The sequence below is a fragment of the Podarcis tiliguerta genome, assembly GCF_965153285.1.
Source record: "Podarcis tiliguerta genome assembly, chromosome: 5".
Classification (NCBI taxonomy): Eukaryota; Metazoa; Chordata; class Lepidosauria; order Squamata; family Lacertidae; genus Podarcis; species Podarcis tiliguerta.
Window position 1 is genome coordinate 83,129,574 of NC_139538.1, and position 24,323 is coordinate 83,153,896.

At 44.2% G+C, this 24,323-nt stretch overlaps 1 protein-coding gene across 4 annotated transcripts in view; it reads right to left on the minus strand.

The window, feature by feature from the left end:
* Nucleotides 1-24,323, minus strand: part of VCL (vinculin) — a 104,118-nt gene that overhangs the window by 24,854 nt on the left and 54,941 nt on the right. For 2 of the 4 annotated variants that reach the window (XM_083440337.1, XM_083440335.1), the window contains exons 6-13: nucleotides 21,452-21,574; nucleotides 17,670-17,830; nucleotides 9,495-9,585; nucleotides 6,922-7,069; nucleotides 4,837-4,990; nucleotides 3,419-3,594; nucleotides 1,909-2,099; nucleotides 409-608 (exon numbers count right to left, since the gene is read on the minus strand). In XM_083440337.1, the coding sequence (XP_083296463.1) occupies nucleotides 409-608; nucleotides 1,909-2,099; nucleotides 3,419-3,594; nucleotides 4,837-4,990; nucleotides 6,922-7,069; nucleotides 9,495-9,585; nucleotides 17,670-17,830; nucleotides 21,452-21,574 (1,244 nt within the window). Of the gene's footprint in view, nucleotides 1-408; nucleotides 609-1,908; nucleotides 2,100-3,418; nucleotides 3,595-4,836; nucleotides 4,991-6,921; nucleotides 7,070-9,494; nucleotides 9,589-17,669; nucleotides 17,831-21,451; nucleotides 21,575-24,323 lie in introns of all 4 variants that reach the window. The other 2 variants (XM_083440336.1, XM_083440334.1) reach the window with 1 other exon arrangement.

The window sequence follows — 24,323 nt, forward strand, 5'->3', positions numbered from 1 at the left end:
CTTTTTCAGCTGCGGCTCCAACCTGGTGGAACGCTCTGTCACAAGAGACAAGGGCCCTGCAAGACTTGACATCTTTCCGCAGGGCCTGCAAGACAGAGCTGTTCCACCAGGCCTTTGGTCAGGGTGCAGCCTGACTCCCTCCTTTGGCAATCTTTACAAAACTTTAGTTTATGGTTGCCATCAATTTTGATTTTAATTAATTTTTATAATGTTTTTATAATGTTGCACTATTTTAGTGTTGTTAGCCGCCCTGAGCCCGGCTTCGGCTGGGGAGGGCGGGATATAAATAAAATTTATTATTATTATTATTATTATTAAGATTCTCTGGCTTTATTAGTTAACGCATATAGACTGGCAACTGTCCGACATAAGCTCTTCCTTCTCTTTCCAAATACTGTTTTTATTTACCTTCAATGAGTCCTGCAGCTGGGCAGCAATTGCCTTGGCTTGAGGAGATTCCCCTTCGCCTCGTGCTGCCAGGTCAGCTAACTGGGCAGCCAGCTGTTCCACACGGTCACATTTGGCGAGCAGGTCCTGGCGATAAGGTCCCAGCATGACATTGGCAAGACGGCGACCTTCGGCCACAAGACCCCGGATGGCAGCCTGACCTGCATTGAAAGTGATTCATCTTGCTTAATTTATGGAGCAAGAGAAATTAGAACAGTAGTGCCACCACTGTCAGAGATCAGGCTGAGGAGTACTGCTTTGATGAGGAATGGTGGGAGCCTCCCCCTGCTCCTGACCAGGCTCCTGAAGCTGCCCAGGAGCAGTGAAACAGTACAGATTTGGAACAATGGTTTGCAGAGGGGCACAGTTCGGAAGACAAAAGTTGGGACAAACTGGCGGCTGAACAGAAAAGTGAAGAAGAACTGGGAGAGAAAGGGAGCTAACAGACTCTCTCTCGCTGGAGAGTGTCCAGCCTATAAGTCCAAGGTCACGTAGAGTAGATAAGGTGGCTACACAAAAAGCACAGTGGTTGTGAAATCAGGTTGCAAGGCACAGAAGTGACTAGGAGGGAAGTGGGTGGAAACCTTAACTGGGAACACCATCATTCCGAGAATGGCTGCTTTGTTCTTTTCCTGTGATCATTAAAATCTCTTTAAATGGTAAGCGACTCTTTTCGCTTTGTCCTGCTTATCTATGGCCAAAGGGGGGGGGGGCGGGAACCGAGTCCCCGAAGCCTGACAACCACTCTCGAAAGTAAAGCAGAGTTGCTATTGTTAAGCTTTAGTGCCAGCATAATCACTACCTTCCCCTAGGTACTCTGAAACGCTACCATTCTGCAACACGTCCTCCCTAATAACTAGGCAGCCCTATTTTCTCTGTAGTTTTCCCTTGCTTATACGAGTCGGCTTTGGGATGTCCCACCTGAAGTCATCACAGAGAAAAGACCACTTGTGAAGGGGACTTCTGTGCAGGTTAAAAAAAAGATGGCCTCATGGTGCTATATAGATTTTTATTTTGGGCTGCCCATTGTTTTCAATTACTCATTCTCCAGTTTGCCTGAGATTCCCCATCATTTATTTGTTATCTTATGTTTAGCAGAGGTTGTTCTTTGTTATTTTGTTGGCTTCTGCTGTCCTCTCTCCTGGATTTTCCTTCTTTGAGATTCCTGCATTGCAGATTAGATGACCCTATATTATAATATGTCCCCAGCCACTGTGGGCGGCTCCCAACAGATTATTAATAATAAAGAGATAAAACATCAAACATTAAAGTGGTCCCTCTTCCAACTTGATAATTCTCTGGTTCTTTGGCTTCCCATAATAGAGAGCTGCCGGTTCCAAAGGAGAGGGAGGGATTGTTGGAAATGATAGTTGGGGCAGCGATTTTGCATTGAGCCACTAGGTGGACCTCAACTCCCACCTGAGTTCATGTTCACACGCACAGAAAAATTAAAACACTCACCTACTCCACGGTCATCAACTGTAGGGTTGTCTATCCATCTCTGAGCTTGCTCAATCTTCCCTTCTAGGTGGACAGCAGCCTTGGCAGGTCTGCTGTTTGCAACAGCCCTGTTGGTTTTAGACTGCAAATTCTGCAGCGATGTCGCTATTTGCTTTGCTAATGCACGGGCTTCGGGAGAATCCCCCTTTCCACTGCAGAGAAGAAAAATCTGTTAAGGAAACTTCATTAAAATCAGTTCAAAAAGTAGGTTGGTTTCTGTTAATAAGACGTTTATGCATCGTAGCTGTGAATATGCTATTTACTACGCTTAACTGCATTCAACAAAGCACTGTGGTCTGCATTTTCACAAAGGATGAGTCAAGGCAATCTTTAAAAAAGGAAAGCAAGTAGCTTAATGAATGAAAGCAATTCCGGCAAGGAAAGTTCAACTAACAACACCAAGTGAAATTCTTCATTGAAGACCCTTTCCGACACATTTAAAAATACTGGGGCCCTAGCAACACTACAAATGCATGTCACTTAAAGTAAAGGGACCCCTGACCATTAGGTCCAGTCGTGGCCAACTCTGGGGTTGCAGCGCTCATCTCGCTTTATTGGCCGAGGGAGCCGGCGTACAGCTTCTGGGTCATGTGGCCAGCATGACTAAGCCGCTTCTGGCGAACTAGAGCAGCGCACGGAAACGCCATTTGCCTTCGCACCGGAGTGGTACCTATTTATCTACTTGCACTTTGACGTGCTTTCGAACTGCTAGGTTGGCAGGAGCAGGAACCGAGCAACGGGAGCTCACCCCGTTGCGGGGATTCAAACCGCCGACCTTCTGATCAGCAAGTCTTAGGCTCTGTGGCTTAACCCACAGCGCCACCAGCCAAGGCTTCTTCCAAATAATCCTGGGGTATGGTAGTTGGGCAAAGTGCAGAGAATTCTGTTGAGAGATCCGTTGCACACACATCCTAAACCGAGCTGGACACTACGATCATCATTTGAGGGTGTTTTTCATGCACCTCCTTTGCTAGAAGTCTGGAGGGCAGCAACACAAGAGCAAGCCTTTTCTGTGGTGGCCCCCTACTTGTGGAATGCTCTCCCCAGGGAGACTTGCCTGGCACCTTTGCTACATCTCTTTAGGCAAAAACATTCCTCTTCCCCCAGGCCTTTGACTAATTGAACGACCTCTGGCAGGTGTTGTTTTTGTTATGGTATGTATTCTTTCTGTTTTATTGCAAATTGCCCTGTGATCTTCGGATTAAGGGCGGTATAGAAATGTAATAAATCATAGCTACAAAATCAATGATTCCCATAGTTGTGTGGGAAGAGGAAATGGCCACTGAACTAGTTCCAGTCTCTGGTGTGGACATGCCAAGAGAACGCTTTCCTCCGCCAACAGAAGCTAATGGGACAGCCGTACAGCCATGCTGCTAGCCAGTCATAAACGCACAAAGCAAACTGCAGAGTACATAAGACTTAATACCAATGGAACTTACATGGAAGCAGCCATGCCCATGTCAATACTTACTGTTTCCGGAGGTCCGACAACTTAGCAGTCAGCGCCGAGATTTCTCCGAGGGACCGCAAAATGTCGTCTCGCTCTTTGGGGTCCTCGCAGAGCTCTGCAATTTTCCTGGCTTCAGCCATAATGCCTCGAATGTGTTCCTCTCCTTCGCTTCCCCCATGAGGATCTGCCAGCCAGCTCTTGATGTAAAAAGAACATGTTGACGCACAAAGATCCGCTTACAGTATCTGAACCTTCTGTGGTGCAATAGTCTGAAATGCTATCCTGCACCTCAAATTTAGCTAGCTTGAAATAAAGATATTGATGTTCTTTTTCTTTTAAAAAAAGTAAGTAAGATTTTGTTTGAGTTTTAAAAAAATATGGGAGGACAAGATTAACAAAGCTGAAAGAAGCCTCAGCCCAGTATACCTGAAGGAGTGTCTCCACCCCCATCATTCAGCCCAGACACTGAGGTCCAGCTCCGAGGGCCTTTCTGGCAGTTCCCTCACTGCAAGAAGTGAGGTTACAGGGAAACAGGCAGAGGGCCTTCTTGGTAGTGGCACCCTCCCATCAGATGTCAAGGAAATAAGCAACTATCTGATTTTTAGAAGATATCTGAAGGTAACCCTGTTTAGGGAAGTTTTTTATGTTTGATCATGTTTTTACTATTCTGTTGGGAGCAGCCCAGAGTGGCTGAGGAAACCCAGCCAGATGGACAAGGCATAAATAATGAAATTATTATTATTATTTCTAAAACAGAAGTGCATCCTTGAAAGTCACACCTTTGCAGAAAGAGACCTTAAAAATGTCATGCTAGAACACTCCCCTTTTCTCTCTTCCACCTTGACATGTGAACGTCAGAACAGGAGTCTCGCTCCGCAAACAGCTACTCTTCAAGAAAGATGAAGGGTATGACTTGCAAGAATGTGCCCAAGCCTTTCAAAGTACTGCAAGAGGAAGCCCTTATCTGAGAGCCATTGGTGGACAGTCTTTAAAGCAGGTATGAGGAACACATTGCACTGCCGAAGATGTTGGACTAGAAAGCCCCATCGGCTCCTCACCACTGGCCATGGGGCTAGCTGGGTCTGATGGGAGCTGATTCCCTGTCCTCCCTTTAAAGTCAAATAAGTGCAACGGCTGAAACAAAATAGGATGCCCTGGCTAGAAGAAATCCAAATTATATTATTGATATTGATTCACTTCCTATGAAGCATCACAAAACAATACAAGATGCATATAAATCTGCTGCCAGTGCAGAATGCATAGAAAACAACTGCGTATTTAAAAATGATTAAGGCAAAGCAATTTGAAACCAATTCCAGAGACTGACTGGCGTGAAACAACTGAAGAACCACCCGATGTAAGAACTAACTTGTGTGCTAGTTTACCAGGACCCATTGCGGTTCAGCGGAACTGGGAGGGATCATTTGCACTGCGATTACCTGAGCGGCATCAATTTTCTTTGCAATTGCCTGCTTAGAGTTGGTCATAGCCTCCAGCTTGCGAGCTGCATTTTCCACTTTTGCTGTGAGTAAATCCAAGCCCTGGGACACTTGCTGAGCCTTCTGCAAGGCGAGCGGTGTAGCACCTTGTCCTCTGTTCAAGGGGAAAGAAAGGCATGTAAAACCCAACACACTCTTGCAGTTATAGACTACTGACTTAACTAATCCCATATAATAGCTCAGTAAAGTTAAAGGACCCCTGACAGTTAAGTCCAGTCGCAGACACTGGGGTTGCGGCACTCATCTCACTTTACAGGCCAAGGGAGCCAGTGTTTGTCCGCAGACAGTTTTTCCGGGTCATGTGGCCAGCATGACTGAGTTACTTCTGGCAAAACCAGAGCAGCGCATGGAAACGCTGTTTACCTTCCTGTTTACCTTCCTGCCAGAGCGGTACCTATTTATCTACTTGCATTTTTCGCATGCTTTTGAACTGCTAGGTTGGCAGGAACTGGGACAGAGCAACGGGAGCTCACCTTGTCACGGGGATTCGAACCACTGACCTTCTGATTGGCAAGCCCAAGAGGCTCAGTGGTTTAGACCACAGCGCCACCCGCATCCAAATAGCTCAGTAGTTGCTGCTGATTTGTAGAAGTATTTATATATAATATTGTAGGATGCAAGCAACAACTGCAAAGATGGGGGGAAGTTGTCTCTACCCCCGAAAGCTGGGACTCAATGCCCGGGGCAGGGAATTGGTGTTACTCCTGCCTGAACCACCTTTCTGACTACAATCCATTCATTTCAGACTGCAATTTGTTCTCTTTTCCTTGCTGCAATGAAATTTGCAGAGGGCAACATACTTGGTGTCACAATGCTGATTAATAAACCACTCAGTGAAAGCTGTCCATTTGCTGCCAATAAAGCTAAAATTCAAAGGAAGCATTTCATGCATGTTGAACTGTTAAAATTACTTTGGCTTAATTGGAAAGCAAGTTTTGAAGACACCAGGATTCATTCTCCAATCCAGTTGTGAAAGCATAAGCGTATTTTTTTCTAGGCAGTACAATCAGGCCTCCACAAATCCACTCATCAGTTCATCAACGACAAGTCCCCCTGAAAGGTTCTCAGCATGACATTAAATGAGCATAATGCTCATGCCGCTTCTGCCAGCTCCAAGTCGCATAATAATTTAAAATCCCTCTGGCTCTTTCCTGAGTTCTCTGGCAGACACAGTACACCAGGTGGAGGAGAGGGTTCAGTGGCAACCAGAAACGACAGAAGGCTAGCAAGTCATGTGAAAATTCATGTATCCCAGAGTGTGGTTAAGATCAGAACTATAATGCAAATGTGAAATCAAAACAGAAAGGCCCTTAAATGAGGAACTAAATAAGCATTAAGGGCCAGAATTTAAAAGGGGGTACCTGCACAATTCAGCCACTTCTCCCCAACTCAAAGCCGTCTTTATTTTTAAATGGAAGAATGTGCACATAAACACTTCCCTTTAAAATTGGGAAAGGTCTATGCTCCTTTAAATAAACGGGAGACGATGCACACCCAAGTCAACATTAGCAAACATGAGATCTTCCAAATAACCAAAAGGGATGTTGACGTGACAATGCATCAGATCACATTATTTAAAAGAAGCACAAAACAACAACAACTGCTCAGTGTTTTAATGCACAGAAGGTTGTCATCAACAGAGCAATGTAGCACCACTGAAGTCCAATAGGTTTCAATTTGATTTCTACAACTGAATATGCCTTAGGTGGATTCAACCCACAATCACTTGTGCATTTGGGTTTCCTGAACAAGTGGAGGAAGAAATAGCACAGATGGAAGAGAAAGCTTTGGCAAGACAAAACTGCGCATGAACTGAATGACAGGGATCCTCCATGAAAATTATGGAGGCAGGTGGGGCAGAATGCAGGGCAGAGACAACGCACAGAAACATGACGTCCACCACTATGAGCACGTTGGCAAAATAAAGGCATTTAATTTATCATTTGTGTTGCTTTCTTAGAACAGCAGGACTGCTATTTCATAGTCCCAGGGTTAAACGTATTTAGTTAGCGAGAAGATGTTTACCTAGCTCGAAGATCAGCCACTTGGTCAGTCAACTGGCCAAGCATTTTACAGGTTCCTAGAATCTCTCTGCGTTCTTTGCCTGCACAGAGCTCTCCAACTTTCCCTGCTTCATCCAGGATCTGCCTTATGGCCTGCTCGCCAGAGTCTCCTAGGAAGCAAGAATGTGGGAATGCAGACAATGAAGACTCCTGCATTATTCACACCGGAGAAAATTACTGAATGTGTTGTACAAGAAATATAATCCATCGTAATATAACAGCGTACTTGCAGCAGGGTAACGTTGTTCTAGAAACAGGCATATCATTTCGGCAGATTAGGTATAATGCACGCCACTAGAACCCAATTAATTTCAATGCTAAGACTAAAGTGGGAGTTATTTTTCTCCTGCATAATTTTAGAGAAAGAATGATACACACACTTCTCAAAAATTTCCATATGTTTCTGTTCTTCGGCATGTACAGCAATCTTTACAACTGTGAGAGCGCCATCTCCTGGAGGTCCTCCAGATGTTGTTGAACTACAGGTCCCAGCATCCCTGACTGTCAGCCACAGGTGTGGCACTACCATTGGGTAGAACTGGGCAACTGGTGGGGAGATAGCAGCAGTGTGGCATTGGAGAACACAGCTGTGTATGCCATGTAGCCTGTCCTGCACAGCCTAGGTTTTCGTGCTGCCTCCCAGTGTTGTGAAATACCGTATTTTTTGCTCTATAAGACTCACTTTTTCCCTCCTAAAAAGTAAGGGGAAATGTGTGTGCATCTTATGGAGCGAATGCAGGCTGCGCAGCTATCCCAGAAGCCAGAACAGCAAGAAGGATGGCTGCTTTCACTGCGCAGCGACCCCTCTCGACCCCTCTTGCTGTTCTGGCTTCTGAGATTCAGAATAGTTTTTTTCTTGTTTTCCTCCTCCAAAAACTAGGTGCTTCTTGTGGTCTGGTGCATCTTACAGAGCGAAAAATACGGTATGCTGTTCCATTGCCTGTCTTGAAGTACAAGTCTACCAGTCTGATGAGCTTTGGTACATGCCATGGGACTGGGGCACCATGCCATCCTTTGCTTTGGGTAGCAAAATGTCTTGGGCCAACCTTGATTGGTCCTGCTAGCTAGAGCTGATGTCCAACAGCACCCTAAAGGCCACAGGTAAGCTACCTTTGCTTTAGAGCAGGGTCTCCAGCTGTTTTTGGACTACAACTCCCATCATCCCTGACTTGGCTATCTAGGGATGATGGGAGTTGTAGTCCAAAAACAGCTGGAGGCCCAAACTGGGGAAACACTGGTTCAGAGCATGTGAAATGTACCCGGGCCATAAAGTATACATGGTATAAGCAAACTTCCACTTTAGTTTGATCTCCTGTCCATAGCAACATCTTTACTTTATATCTGGAAAGGAAAATAAACAAGATTCTTCACAATCCAAATCCAGTAACGTTTCATGGAGTTAACTCATGATGGCATGACATAGACACTGCACTTTTATAGGCTTTTCTTACGGGTTCCAGTGAATAAAATACAGGTGCAAAATCTGATCTATGCTCTCGAGAGCCAACATAACCAAGTCAAGATGCAGAGGCAGCATTAAATTTTATCAGTTACAGTGTTCCACTCTTGTGTGCTTATTTTAATGTAGGACACATTTCGGAACAGCAGAGCTCTGCTAGTACGGTAATAAATATGCGACATCTTTCCAAGAAGAGCAGCTGTACCAGAATACTAATTTGGGAAGGGTTCCGAACTAAATAATTTGGATGGTAAGATAAGCAAAGCTTTCCAAACCACTTAGCAGAGAATCAATTTGTTTTGCATTAATATTTGAAAGAACAGTGTCTTAAGAGCTTCCATTTGGAGTACCACAGTAATGCTGTAACTGAGTTATCACATCACAGACTAGCTTACAGCTTGTTGTTCAGAATCCCAAGCATCTCAGCTTTTATTTTAATAATAATAACTGTTAAGTTGTGGGTGAACATATCAGACGACACGGCGATTCTTCAAACAGCTCTTGTTTATTCACAGGCTAGAACAGAACTGAACTGAAGGGTTCAGCCAGCCTGCTTATATAGAGCTCCACTAAAACGCAACTGTAACACTTTCTGTAACTATCCAATCACTGAACGTCACTGTCAATCCCTTGTTTGCATATGTGGACCTGAGTGAAAACTATCTACAGTATCCCCCTGCTGGCCCAGGGTGAGAACTTCAGCACATAACAATAACAGTGCTAAGAGTGCTAGCTGTTTAAAAGGGTGACGCACAGGACTTCAAATTCAGGCTCGAGAGTATGTAGGTCATGCCAGTTACTCAAAGGTTGGGGAGAGGACAGAGCTAAGGAGTATTTCCAGGGATGGCTCTTCCGTGTCCTGGATAGCTCTTTGCCCTTCCCAACTATTTACAAGAGCAAAATACGTTATGGAAAAATAAAAATAAGCTTGGTGTAAATTGGATGGGGGAGGAAGGGCTTGATTTATGCAGATTGCATATTCTTGGTACAGAATTGTCCTTAATACAGAATTTTTGGTCTTCCCATCCTAAGTGTGGGTCAAATTTTGATCAATAGCAGCGAGGACTTAATGTTACCTGCTGGAGCGTTGGGGTCTCTAAGCCAGCCCTTGGCTTGGTTCATCTTGGAATCTATTAAGGCCAGTGCTCTCTTCATAGCTTCTGTATCCTTTTAGAAAGAGGGAAGGAAAGGCAGATTATCTTAATCATGTCCCACAAAATGCAGGTATGGGAGCAACGGCAGAAACACAAAGTGAAGCACAACTCGCAGAAGAACCAACGGCTTAATGTTAAGTATCAGACACATTCCTGTCACTCAAAATGCAGAAAGTCGCAGCATGCATTGTTTTAAGGTTTTATTTCCCAAGCGAACAGCAACTCCAGAATGAGGTATGGGCTTTTAGAGAACTACCCTAAATGTTAAATATTTAATCTTAAAAAAAGAATAATGAAACCACCACACAATTCTCTGCATGCATTCTCCATTTTCCGACGCCCGCTAGGAGAGTGGAATAGCTCCAGTTTGCTGTAATCTAACACAGGTGTCATGGATGCAACCCAGGTTCGGAGGAGGAAACCACAGATGTCAAGGCCGTGGTACCAGGTGTGGTTTTTTTTAAAAAAAAGGATTTATTAATTCATCCATTCAGGCACTCTCAGTCATACACATTCACATATGCTCTGCAGCGATAATAGTTATATGGCTGCTCGGTCTAACCAGATGGCCAGCCAAGTAGCACAGATGGGTGGGTGGAGATGGGGAAGTGGTGGAAGATTCTTACTGCTCCCACGGGTGCAGCAGAAGTTTTTGCCCCAAAATACCCCTGTCCCCAGAGTTGTCATATTCCACTCCCTCTGTCTCTTGATATATGACAAGTAGACCGACATCACGATTACAGATGTGAGCACAGGAGTTATCAGAGTACTTCTAGGGAAATGGGCACCTCTGACCTAGAATATGACATATCTTCCAAGAAGCGTTATTTTTTGAAGCCTGATGTTTCGCTTAAAACAAATTCCTATTTATTTCCTATTTTCCTTTTTTTGCAATCTCATCAAGCTCACCTTTATTTCCAGCTTCCATTCATCCTTCTAATTCATGCAGTTCATACTGATTACATTTAAAATCCCCTAAAATACACAAATAAATTTACAAAAATATTCAGAGGCTCATTTTGCAGAATCATAACTAACTGATTACTTATGAACTGCAACGTCACATTATAAGCTTTCGAAAAAACCCCGAATCTTCTGCTTCTTACTATACAGTGGTACCTCGGGATAAGTACTTAATTCGTTCTGGAGGTCCGTACTTAACCTGAAACTCTTCTTAACCTGAAGCACCACTTTAGCTAATGGGGCCTTCTGCTGCCGCTGCACTGCCGGAGCCCGATTTCTGTTCTTATCCTGAAGCAAAGTTCTTAACCTGAAGCACTATTTCTAGGTTAGCGGAGTGTGTAACCTGAAGTTTATGTAACCCGAGGTACCACTGTATTATCTCTCAGTTAGTTACAGTGTCATAGCATGGTTTGCCAACTCCCCGGGCCACGCAGAGGTGGAGGTGGGTGGGAGAGAAATGGACGGAGTACGCATGCGCATTCAACTACCTAACAATATCACCCAGGAGATCGCAGCCACAGAGATAAGAAAAGAAGAGTCCCTCCGTTGTCACTTCCTGGTCTGTGCCCCCCTCCCCCCAATGCCACTGGTTAGTTAGTTGCTTTATCTTGCCCAAGGCAACCCGAAGTGACAAGCAAAGAATTCACAGAGAGACTCATGCCTGGGCAAGATCAGCAATATGATATATACCGCAAGCATCAATAGCAAGAAATGCAGCTTTAACATACTTGTTTCACAGGAAAAGAGCCTTTGGAAGTAGGTAGTATGATCAAAGGAGGAATGTAAAAGATTGATTGGTTTCTAATTGCCTAGAAAATGCAACTATTCCTCTAAGGAACTGGCTGGCCAGGGGTTCACTCTGTTTCCCAGACTGGTCCTCCTCCAAACCCAAGGACACGGACCCCTCTTACAATGCACCTCAGGTGCTTTCCACTGCATGAGCCAACATGCAGGTGAAGGTGATTCTCCATCAACACCTCCGCAGTAACAGAAGCTATATCTGAAACTTATGCTCCATAGGTGCTTGGCGGTGTGTAGCTTGTCGTCAGCAGGTATTAGAGATGTTTCAGGAATTCTTGGCCGATATCTGAGGGGAAGCGGCCTAATCTGAAAGGTCTGCCCAAGTTTGTGTTGGTTCATGCCATGGCAGAGAAGCGAGTTTTCAGGTAAAACCAACATTACTGGCCTTTCAAGCTCTCACTTGATGCAAAATAATATGGCCCCTTTATACAGATGACTTGCCAGCCAGGCTCTAATATCTATGAAGTGATATAGTCTGGAGAGCCGGAGCCATATCTGCATTTCATTACCAAAAAAGGCAACGCTCGAAGGAACACACCAAGCCCAACTTTCTGACACAACTGCTAAGTTAGTCACCACGTATAGGCTCTCCAACGTCTCTTGGTACCAGGATCTTTGGAGAGCATACAGCCAACTAGAGCGGAACGCGTTCTAGGAATCTAATTCACATACTGCAGACTAAAATGGGAGGGGGGTAAACCCATGGAGTCTGCTCGTAAGACACCACACAGCATCTAGATGGTTACAGGTTAAAATCAAAAGGGCAACAAGGATTAATCTGAAGAAGGTATTCCGTTTGCAGCTCGGGGATTTTCTCTCTGGGAACTAATCAGAATAGAATCACACAGGGAGAAAAAGCACAGTATCGTTCCCCTGTCTTCAAAATTCAAATTACACCCCCCAAGACAAAAGGAGCACAAACTAATTATTATTATTATTATTAAATAAAGGTAAAGGGACCCCTGACCATTAGGTCCAGTCATGACTGACTCTGGGGTTGCGGCACTCATCTTGCTGTATTGGCCAATGAAGCCGGCGTACAGCTTCTGGGTCATGTGGCCAGCATGACTAAGCCACTTCTGGCAAACCAGAGCAGCACATGGAAACGCCGTTTACCTTCCTGCCGGAGCGGTACCTATTTATCTACTTGCACTGTTGTGCTTTCGAACTACTAGGTTGCCAGGAGCATGGACCGAGCAACGGGAGCTCACCCCATCGCAGGGATTCGAACCGCCAACCTTCTGATCGGCAAGTCCGAGGCTCTGTGGTTTAACCCACAGCGCCACCCGCATCCCCTATTATTGAATAGGGTGTCCTTATTTTCATTGGAAATTTTTTGGAGGGTATGGGTTTAGGTGACATGGGAGAATATTTCAACGTGCACACACCTGCATTCTGCAATGGTACAATCTTAGCAATACAGTCGTACCTTGGTTCTCAAACACCTTGGTACTCATACATTTTGGCTCCCGAATGCCGCAAACCCTGAAGTAAGTATTGCAGTTTGCGAATGTTTTTTGGAAGCCGAATGTCAGACGTGGCTTCCGCAGCTTCTGACTGAGTACAGGAAGCTCCTGCAGCCAATCGAAAGCAGTGCCTTGGTTTTTGAACGTTTTTGGAATTTGAATGGACTTCCGGAACGGATTATGTTTGAGAACCAAGGTACGACTATATGTGCTTTTGGCTTTGACTGCAAGTAGAAAACTTCAAGTGGAATTCCTTTCAAATGGTCAGACTTAAAATGTTTGCATAACCATGCAAAAGAAAATCTGTTAGTTGTCTTGCAGTGCAATCATGTAGATGATTGTGCAGAAGCACCTCCTACTGAGTTTACAGTCTTAGGTGTGGATGGGGGAAAAGGAAGGCAATGGGAGGATAAACAACAACCTTCTAGGTCTGCTCTCTGACAGATCAAGAAATTACATCACTGGCAGGTAATCTATAGCAGCAAGGCTTAGCAACAGGATATAAGAATGCCGATTAAATATTATAACCCTGCACAGAGAAATATTGGCTGCAATCCAATATGTGCAGAAGAAGCCCCATGGCTGCCCTATGGGGGATGTTGGTCCATGAATACAAGCCATTCAATGGCAGACAAGACAAGGGAAAACTCCATATTGAGCTCCTGGTTTGCAGCTTAATAGCTGGAAGGTGTGGGCGGATTTTTCAGGCTAGTCAACAATTTCCTTCTAAAAAGGTATAAAGCCCAGGAACAGATTCCTTTGTTCTCCACAGCAGCTCCCAGCGCAGAGTACGAAAGCTCTCATTCTGAAAGATCTATCGGTTGAGTTAGTACCTTGGCAGTTTGGCGATAAATATATATCAGAATGAATTCTAAATGCCAGCAGGTATTTCGGGGCGGGGGGGGGGGGGGCTTACTAAACAGGAAAGGGGAGCTACAGTAAGGATTGTTCTTGAGCATCTTTCCATCTGAAAGCCTTTCCATTTCAGAAGATGCCCCTATTTCACAGGTGCTTCTTACACAATACGCTCTCTTTGAACCCATTCTGATATCGCTGGATGAACTGTTCCCCCCTTTTAGAAACCACATCCACTCCAAATGCCTAAATAGGTAGGTTTCCCCTAACAGGACTATTTGTAATACCCAAATATGGACAATGGGGGTGGGTTGGTAGAAAGCAGAAAAATACCAGCCATTTTGAATGCAAGGCAGGATTTTTCAAATGCCACGGGAAACCCGGACAAGCTCCTAGGGCTTGGGGTGTGGCTGCATCGGATTCTGCACTGAACAGTTTTTGTTGCTGCAGCCAGCCTTCTGGAAAAACTCCTATAAGAATACATATGATATCCAGCACACACACAGCTGCTTTCCTCGGTTCACAACAATCAGCAGTCGAATAATAAATACTAATCTCCCTGTGATAATAGTAGTAGTGGTACTTTTCGGGGGGAAATAAAACCCAGCTGTTTCTAGTTACATGGTAGTCCCACTATAGTGTTCACAAACAGCCGCCTCCCTTTCACAAAACTGAAATTGTTGTTAAAGCATTTCTGAAGCATTTCCTGAATTTTTAATTTAAATTTTTACTTTGCTTGGGGAAAGCAGAGTCAATGCAAACACCTACTCCGAGATATCAAGATGGTTATATGTTTCAGTAGCAAGAATCCCAGAGGCAGATTTCGCATCCACCAGGAAGCCTGTCATCATTAAATCCACATTAGCACGCCTTGAGATAGTATGGGGTGGTTGTCACCACCTCATAAACAACTCCCATACCTCACAGCCTAGCTGGCAATGCTTAAAGTGAATCTGAATACTTTAGGAGTGAGTACAGTGTCACAACCAGCACACAGGAAAATGCACAGCACACAGTCTGCACACGGCACGACAACAACAACTCATGACCATGCTCTTCTGTTTTAGTACGAAAGGTAGAGGTTGTGGGTTGCGGAAGAGGGTCTTACCTTCTAAAAGGCGAGAAAAGAATAATAGAAACGGAGGAAAGAAACAGAAAAACAAAAGGAGTCATGAAAGGTAGACGAAGTATTACTTCACAATAAAAGAGTGATGGATATAAAGTTAAACTAATGGGCTGTGAAAGTTGTAGATCTCAGGCCACAGCAGCCTCTTTTTGGAAACAATGGATTTGATCCCCAACCCCAACACATTGCTAAATGGTTCCTTGGGGGTTTGCCTCCACAGCTATCAACAACAACAAAGTCAGGAGTGTCAGTCAACTGAAAGGCAAGTCGATGTAATTTCCAAAGGAAGAAAAAGAAAAAGAAGGACCACACGTCTTTTTTGATTACAATTCAAGTGGGTTTCAGACTTTAACTTGGGTTTAGGCATCGTGGGAAGGCAACAGGCACGCACATGCAAACAACCTGCTCTGCACTGTTATCTTTGAAAAGTCAAATAAGATAGCTATTCCTCAACCACCAGTGGGGAAGAAGACAGGAGAATCCTCAGACTCCCCACTTTAATTTCAAAATGCTTGAATGGGGGGAAGGGGCCACAGACCGGTGGTCCTGCACATGGTCACGGGTTCAATCCCTGACATCTCCACGAAGGACTGGAAAGGAAACCAGAGACTTTCTGTCAGCCAGAACAGACCTAATGAGCTGGGTGGACCAATGGCCTAACTTGATGTAAGGCGGTTTCATATCAAGCAGAGTACGTTGCCATTTACATTCCTTCAGACCCCCAGTTTACACTTCCATAAGAGGAGGATTAAACATCATTCTGTCTTTTAGGTTTCCTAACTAACTTGGCCTTCTAGCTAAAGGATCCGCAGTTGGGGGGGGGGGAGTCCACCCTCCACTTTCAATTTCATTGTCACTGTGTCCCATTTACAAATGTTTCAGGGTTCTCATCCTCCAGCAAAACTAGTTAAATGCATCTGATCGGTGGAATGTAGAATTCTGCATCTTCGGCTGCTCTGGCTACATAGGTGCTTTTTTAAATGATATTGAGAAAACTGCAAGAATGGGAATTCTTAGTCTGCATTTTACAAGGAGGTATATACGCTTCTGAAAACAGTACTATCCCCTTCTCCCTACTTGCGTTGATTCTCTTAATCAATTATCTTTACCAATGGTCAAGGGCAAACTTGGGTCCCCAGCTGTTGTTGGACTACAACTCCCACCATCCTTAGCTAGCAGCACCAGTGGTCAGGCATGATGGGAGTTGTAGTACACAAATAGCCAGGGACCCAAGTTTGGGAAACACTAGCTAAGGAGATGCAGAAGATTAGTCTGCGTTCATTCAGTGGTGCAGCTAGAGTAGGATCTTGAGACCAAAGCCCATGGCCCCCACAGGCCAACCCCCTCCCAAAGAACCACTTGCAGAGTGGCAGAAGGAAGCAGGCCCTGTTGTCCACATGTGGGTCAGACAACGCTGACCATCGCAGCATCTTTGCCTCGTACTTCTATTGCATTTCATAGCAGGTGGGCAGATGAGTGGACAAGTGCATGTTTAAAGACGCTCATTTTATTACTTATTATTATAAATATATTCATAGCTGTCAACTTTTCCCTTTTCTTGTGAGGAATCCTATTCAGAATAAGGGAATTTCCCTTTAAAAAAGGGAAATGTTGACAGCTATGAATATATTTTCCCTTTCAACCACAAAATGGTGCTCGTTCCCCAGTTAACATGCTGCGGCAAAAGCAAACTCTGTTTACTCCTGCAGTCGTGGTGATTTAAGTGAGTTTAAAAGGTGAAGCAGCACATTCTCAGGGTATTCCTCTCTTTTTTATCAGGGCTCGCAAGCTGTTTTTTTGTTTTGGTCTTTTGCTTTAATACACGAGTAATGTAGAAGCAGGTATAAAGAAAAGAATGACAGTGAGGATGGGAAGAAGAGAAATGGGAACATTCCCATGGCTATCTAAGGAGCCACCCTCTACCATTAAGTCCAGGAACTATAATTTCCTATTTGCACCTCCACCTACATTCCAAGGTCACTGAACAAGTTATCTTTTGGGATCCTTCAGTATACAAGTAATTCTGGTGCTTTTTGCGTGCAATTCAAGAACTGGTCTTCCTACAAAATGAAAAAAACGAACCGTCTTTTCATATAATTTACTTGCATCAAACATATCCAAGTTCATACCACATACAAAGTAAGTTCCATTGATTTCAAAGGAACTTGATCTTAATTGAGTCAAGTCACTTGGGAGTAAGCGCTACTGAAAATCAATGGGCTGCTACAAAAACTAGAGTGTCTCAATTCAGGTTATGAACAAGCCACAGGCTTACAGGGCCCCCCCTCTTTCATTCCAGTTCAGTTCTAACTAGACTTTGCCATGGCGTCTACAGTGGCAAACTATAGCTAGAACGTTCCAAACAAGAATTAAAAATAAATAAATCAGAGTCTGAAGTGGAGGTTCCAATTCTGGTTTGCAGGGCGAGTGCTAAGCATACGTCGATTTGGACATCATGGCAAATTATGATTACATAATCCACAGGAAACAAAGAGGGAATCGGCACCCAAAGGGGCAGGGAGAAGGGCACACTCAAGCCCATAGTTCAATTTATATCCTCCAAACCATGGCTTGGAGTATCACACAATTTGAGGTTCTCCAAACGGGATGCCAATGTTTTTAATAAATAATAATAATAAAAATACAAATACAATTCGCTTGTATGAAGGAGGCATAGCGATGCTGTAATATTCTTAATATAGCTAACTTACTTGTTACTAACAAAGTATTTATTAAACACCATCTTAGAGAAGGTATTTTACACCAAATCAGCGAGCATCACCTTGTGACTTGTTACAAGTAAGGATTATGTTTTCTTGAAACCAGTTGTGGTAACTGGGACTGGAGAATTCTAATGCTGTTCCGAAACTGGACAAAAACCCCCACCTTGCTAGCCCAAGCATCTTCATCCCAGGACGTGAGTTGCAGAACACGGATGATTTCATTTATTTCACCACTCATCTTCTCCACTGTAAAGTTGCGGTTTTTCAAGGCCTCCTCTATCCCTTGGCTTTTGGAATTTTTCGTTGTTACAAAAATCTTCATAGCTGCGAAGATTACACAGAAAAGCCTATCAGGAGGTTATTATGCAAGATGCTGTACAAAACGCCTCTTTGGCTAAAACCAGGAAGAATAATTAAGTTGTGATCACAGCAGATCATGGGATGGGCAGAAGCCAGATAAGAGATATACAGGTCGATCTCTGGGTGATTTGCAGTGGATCTTCAAAGCTTTGTGATGCCAAACTGTTTGACAAGAGCAACAACAAAGCAACTTCTTTCCGGCTAAAATCTGGCTGCTAAAATGAAGGAAGCTAACCAGAATAGACTTTTGAGTACTGTGAGATGAGTTCAGTTCTGATACTGAAAACAAATTCTTAAGCTCATAGTATGCTTGGGGGAGCCCTGTCCTTTAGTTCTAATGATGTGGCAATTGCACATGGTTCTGGTTGGTAGAGGCCTTGTTGATCTGACATATATATATATGGATATATATATATATATATATATATATATGCAGGTTTTGGTGTCCTCGGGTGTCTTCCCGTGTAAAAGTTGGGGTGTCTAGGCGACGTTTCGACGAGGTCTCACTCGTCATCTTCAGGCTGGTGCTTTCGGCTTCTTGTTACTGGAACAGAGCAGGATCTCAGTGTTTGAGTTCCTATAAATACTGTTGAGGAGGTGTGGTGTATAGCCTCCAATGTTCTGGGCAGAGAGGAGGTTCCCAGGCTAGTGTGCCTTTTCTTCTTTTGTTCCTTAATTACTTGAGGGATATCTTGAGTGATTTCTTGAGTGATTTCCTGAATCCCACTTAGGTGGGTCATTAGGTGTGGATTAGTTGCTAAAGCCTTCGTGTCTTGAACTCTTGAACTTTGTGAAGAGTTTTTCTGAGAAGATGGCTGTACAGCACTTGGTTGTGCTCTGGCTTGGCTTCGTGTATAGGGGCGAGCTGTGGTTTTGTGGCCTGTGCCAGCCAGATCTGTGTAGGGATTGCAGGGGGGTGCAGCATCCGGAGGTGCCACCCTGGTTTGGCTACTGGATGGTGTCTGTAATTTATCTGTGGAGAGGGTCTGGGTTTGGGTCTGGTGTGGTTGATTGGTGATGGCGTTCTGTGTGCCTCTGGATCTGGTGTCAGATTTTGTGGGGAGGGCTAATTTCAAAATCTGACACCAGATCCAGAGGCACACAGAACGCCATCACCAATCAACCACACCAGACCCAAACCCAGACCCTCTCCACAGATAAATTACAGACACCATCCAGTAGCCAAACCAGGGTGGCACCTCCGGATGCTGCACCCCCCTGCAATCCCTACACAGATCTGGCTGGCACAGGCCACAAAACCACAGCTCGCCCCTATACACGAAGCCAAGCCAGAGCACAACCAAGTGCTGTACAGCCATCTTCTCAGAAAAACTCTTCACAAAGTTCAAGAGTTCAAGACACGAAGGCTTTAGCAACTAATCCACACCTAATGACCCACCTAAGTGGGATTCAGGAAATCACTCAAGAAATCACTCAAGATATCCCTCAAGTAATTAAGGAACAAAAGAAGAAAAGGCACACTAGCCTGGGAACCTCCTCTCTGCCCAGAACATTGGAGGCTATACACCACACCTCCTCAACAGTATTTATAGGAACTCAAACACTGAGATCCTGCTCTGTTCCAGTAACAAGAAGCCGAAAGCACCAGCCTGAAGATGACGAGTGAGACCTCGTCGAAACGTCGCCTAGACACCCCAACTTTTACACGGGAAGACACCCGAGGACACCAAAACCTGCATTCCTGTACCCGTGAAAATCTACGAAAGCATATATATATATATATATATATATATGGATCAAAGAAGCCTGGTTTGAGCCACACACAGGAAGAACAAGGATATAGTTTGAGTTCCTCACTTGCAGTTTTATAAATCATTTAATGTGTCAACATGAATAAAAGTTATTAATATCGCAGTTGTTGTAGAAGGGATTATGATGATGACCAGAATGTAATGGAAATTAGTAAGATTTTGGAACGCAGAAATAAAGCAAATAATCAAGCCATCAATTCTAGCATCTTTTCTAAATTATTTTCTAGCACCTTTTCTAAATTATATTATTTGGTATTTGAACTATTGGTATTAATAATTGTATTATTATTATTAATAATAATAATAATAAGTGATATTGTTATAATGAGTCTATTATTGGATTGAAAGCTAATAAAAATTATTATTAAAAACAAGCCTGGTTTGTGCACCTCTGCAGTAGATGATCATCTCCCATTATGTTTATCGCACTTAACAAGAATGCATGTTTAAGTTTGACAAACTTGAATTGTTTGTGACGTCCATCCTAGCCGTCAATCCATGCAATGCAGTACCAGATGCTTCTGCTGCAGCCTCACTCAAACTGCCCAGTTCATGCACGGAATACTGAATTAAACTCAGTGCAGGACCAACTAAATGCATGGCTAGCCAAAGTACTGGCCCTACACAGAGGCATGCCCTCCTTGATCCTATGCAGTATTATGGGATACTGGGATGAAACCTTTAGATCACCAACGTCTTGAATTGCACCCCAGCATCCTCTGTGGCCCTGGAAGAAGTCATGAGGTACACGTGTCAGATCACACGTACCAGTTTGGTCGCTTGCGAAGTTAGGCTGGCCCTGACTTTGTATCTCAAGAGCTGCGCTAAAAACTAGGGGGAATTCACTGAGGAAGTTAACCTGACAGACCCTCTTTTGCCTCTCTGAGACGGTCAGCAGAAACTTTAGCTACTCTCCAAGGTTTCAAGGGCTGGGTAGCTATGGCTTAAAGTCAATTTTGGTTGCCGTGTCTTTCTTATAGGATGTTTTGCTTCCAGACGCGTCAGCTAAACGTAATTGCATTTTGATAAATTTGTCACTTTGTAAGCCTGATAGCGGAAAAGTAGGGTGGGTTGCGCAGAAGAGATAATTACTGTTCAAATTAAATCGGTGGCATTCTGGCAAGCAAAGATTTGAAGCTAATTAAAGTTCCTATGACATCCAGTTTAATTTCAGGCGTTTTCAATTCAACGAGAAACAGAAAGTGCTCGATTGTTATTTATTTTTCAAGCTAAACGGGCCTCTTCCCACCAACAGCAACTGTAATGCTTGTAAGGAAGGTTTCGGGGATAGAGGAGGGCTATAGCCCATGTAATTTAAATACAAAATAGCAGCAGCACCTATGGTTTCCTACCCTATGGCAGAGCTGCACGTATTATTGCACATATCCTTTTCTCCTTAGTTCTCATTAAAAGAAGGAACCAATCTGTCTACCTCAATGAGAATCAGGCCGTAAATAAAGTGCTCAGTTACAGAGAAGCATCACAGATATAATTACATATAAATAGCCCATCAGTTCACATGTCACAGTGAGATCAGCTCCGAGAGCTTAAATAGGAGATGCACAGGATATGCAAGCCAGAATTTGGGAGGCACAACCTTCTCTTCCAAGACAGCCACAAATAAAACCACTCGCTTAACTTACCCATAGTCGGTTTACAAGGCACGTTGAAAGCTTCCGTTTCCAAAAGCCTTTCAACTTGCATTTACCTGAGCAGCTTTATACCCACGTGGTTTTATGAAGCGGGCACGAACACAACCCAATGCATTTCAGAGCACTTTTTAATCTTGTGGAAAAGCAAAAAATAATAATACCAGAAATAAGAACCGGCAGTAGCTCCTTCACGGTGTTCATGGAGTTCACCAACATGACTCTGTGTTCCTGGTGAGTCAACTCTTGTTGCCGCTCATCAATCATTTTGGCCATCTTGGTCATCCCTGTGTGAAGGAAGTCAAGGAAGTCATGAAGCGATACGGTATTTCCCTTACGGTTTTGCAATTTCAAGCAGGAGAAGATTACACCAAACGGCAATTTTAAATGTTACGTTTCCAAAGTTGCAAAGATGCTGTACAACTATTAATTCAAATAGTATATCCCCAGTGTTCAAGGGATGCTATTTTCTAAGGCAACGTGCATTTTTAAAACACAAAAACCAATCCTAAATCAAGAGATCAGATCAGCAATTTGTGGCCCTTTGGACATTTCATTAAATGTCTGCTTAACAAAACACACAGAGCATGCCATTAGCTTAGCTCAGGCATAGGCAAACTCGGCCCTCCAGATGTTTTGGGACGACAACTCCCATCATCCCTGACCACTGGTCCTGTTAGCTAGGGATGATGGGAGTTGTAGTCCCAAAACATCTGGAGGGCAGAGCTTGCCTATGCCTGGCTTAGCTTATGTCAGAAACATACATCAAGGGTAGCCTAATCTGGAACCCAAACTTCTTATGAAGCCACATATCCATATATTAGAGCTGGCATACTACTGTGCTAAGATGCTGAACTATGGATTCAAGTGCTTCTGGTTCAAATTCACCTCTGCTATGAACTAACTAGGCGGTCTTAGGCAAGCCAATCTCTCTCTCAGCCTCTGCTTGCATCTGCAATACAGACACAATAATACTGATCTACCTCACAAGGTTGTTGCAAGCATCACGACAAAGAATTTATATCACGCTTCCAAGTGCGATTATTGGTTATGTTATACACATCATACAGAAATAAACATTCGATTTCTAGGCTACAGCATTTCATACTGCAGATAAGACTTAAGATGTGGGATAGGCTAAACCCCTCTCCCTTGGGTACTAGCAGATCAGGGAGAGAGGTTCCCCTGTCCCCCATCCTCCCACCGATGAGTTAGTCATGCAAGATGCTTCTTACAAGAGGAAATCTTCAAAAATATGAACACCACACATGAAATCTGAAGGGACCTAGCCAGTATAGCTGAAGGAGTGTCTCCACCCCCATCGTTCAGCCCAGACATTGAGATCCAGCGCCGAGGGCCTTTTGGCGGTTCCCTCATTGCGAGAAGTGAGGCTACAGGGAACCAGACAGAGGGCCTTCTCGGTAGTGGTGCCTGCCCTGTGGAACACCCTCCTGTCAGATGTCAAAGAGATAAACAACTACCTGACATTCAGAAGACATCTTAAGGCAGTTTTTAATATGTAACGCTGTACTGTTTTTAACACTTGTTTGGAAGCAGCCCAGAGTGGCTGGGGAAACTCAGCCAGATGGGTGGGGTATAAATAATAAATTATTATAAATTATTATTATTATTATTCACTGTGTGGAGTGGCTGACAGACTTAAATTCATCCTGCATATCAGAACAGCAATTCCATACACACTATATTGGTTAGAGGGGAGAGAGAGAGAAATTCCTACATGTGCTGCTATTCTAGGCTTTAAATGAACTTTCCAGAGCAGGGACTGCTTTATATATGAGGTGACCCCACAAGTTTGTCCTAGGAGGACATGTCACTCCTCTCAAGCTCCATTCTGGTGCTGTCACCATCTCATATAGCTTACCCACATGCAGATTTGTGGAAGAGGAGTCTTCTACGTAAAGGTAAAAAGGAAAGGGCCCCTGGACGGTTAAGTCCAGTCAAAGGCGACTATGGGGTTGTGGCACTCATCTCGCTTTCAGGCCAAAGGAGCCGGCGTTTGTCCACAGACAGCTTTCCGGGTCATGTGGCCAGCAGGACTAAACCGCTTCTGGCATAACGGAACACTGTGACGGAAACCAGAGCGCACGGAAACGCTGTTTACCTTCCCGCTGCAGTGGTACCTATATGTCTACTTCCACTGGTGTGCTTTCGAACTGCTAGGTTGGCAGGAGCTGGGACAGAACAACGGGAGCTCACCCCATCGTGTGGATTCAAACTGCTGACGTTCTGATCAGCAAGCCCAAGAGGCTCAGTAGTTTAGACCACAACGCCACCTGCGTCCCTTTAGTCTTCTACATACACCCAGCCACTAGGCAAACCGCAGCCCTCTCCAGGTGACAGTGCAGACCATTTGTGAGCTGCCCTTTCACAATTTCCCGCATTAACTTAGAAACACTTTCATTCCCATCAATCAAATTGCAGAGCCAAGTGAGGGGAACAGAGTTGGAGATCGGGAGCTGGTGACCCTTGAGTTGCACATTTGGCAGCTCTCTTCTCCACAATCTATTAGCTTAGTTGGTCAGAGTGTGGTGCTGCTAACCAGGTCTTGGGTTTGATCCCCCATATGGGTGCATATACCTGCACTTCAGGGGGTTCAGCTTGATGTTCCATAGGTTCCCTCCCATCTTTATTCTATGAACAGAAAACAATGCAGCTAGACAGTCCCCCAAAAGACTATTTGACAGGCGCGCTTGGACAAACAAGGCCTGGCAGATGGGCGGGGTATAAATAATAATAATAAATATTATTTATTTAGTAGTATTAATACCCCACCCATCTGGCTGGACTTCCCCAGCCACACTGGGCGGCTTACAACAAAATATTAAAATACAGTGGTACCTCTGGTTATGTGCTTAATTCGTTCCAGAGGTCTGTTCTTAACCTGAAACTGTTCTTAACCTGAAGCACCACTTTAGCTAATGGGGCCTCCTGCTGCCGCTGCACCGCTTCTCATCCTGAAGCAAAGTTCTTAACCCAAGGTAATATTTCTGGATTAGAGGAGTCTGTAACCTGAAG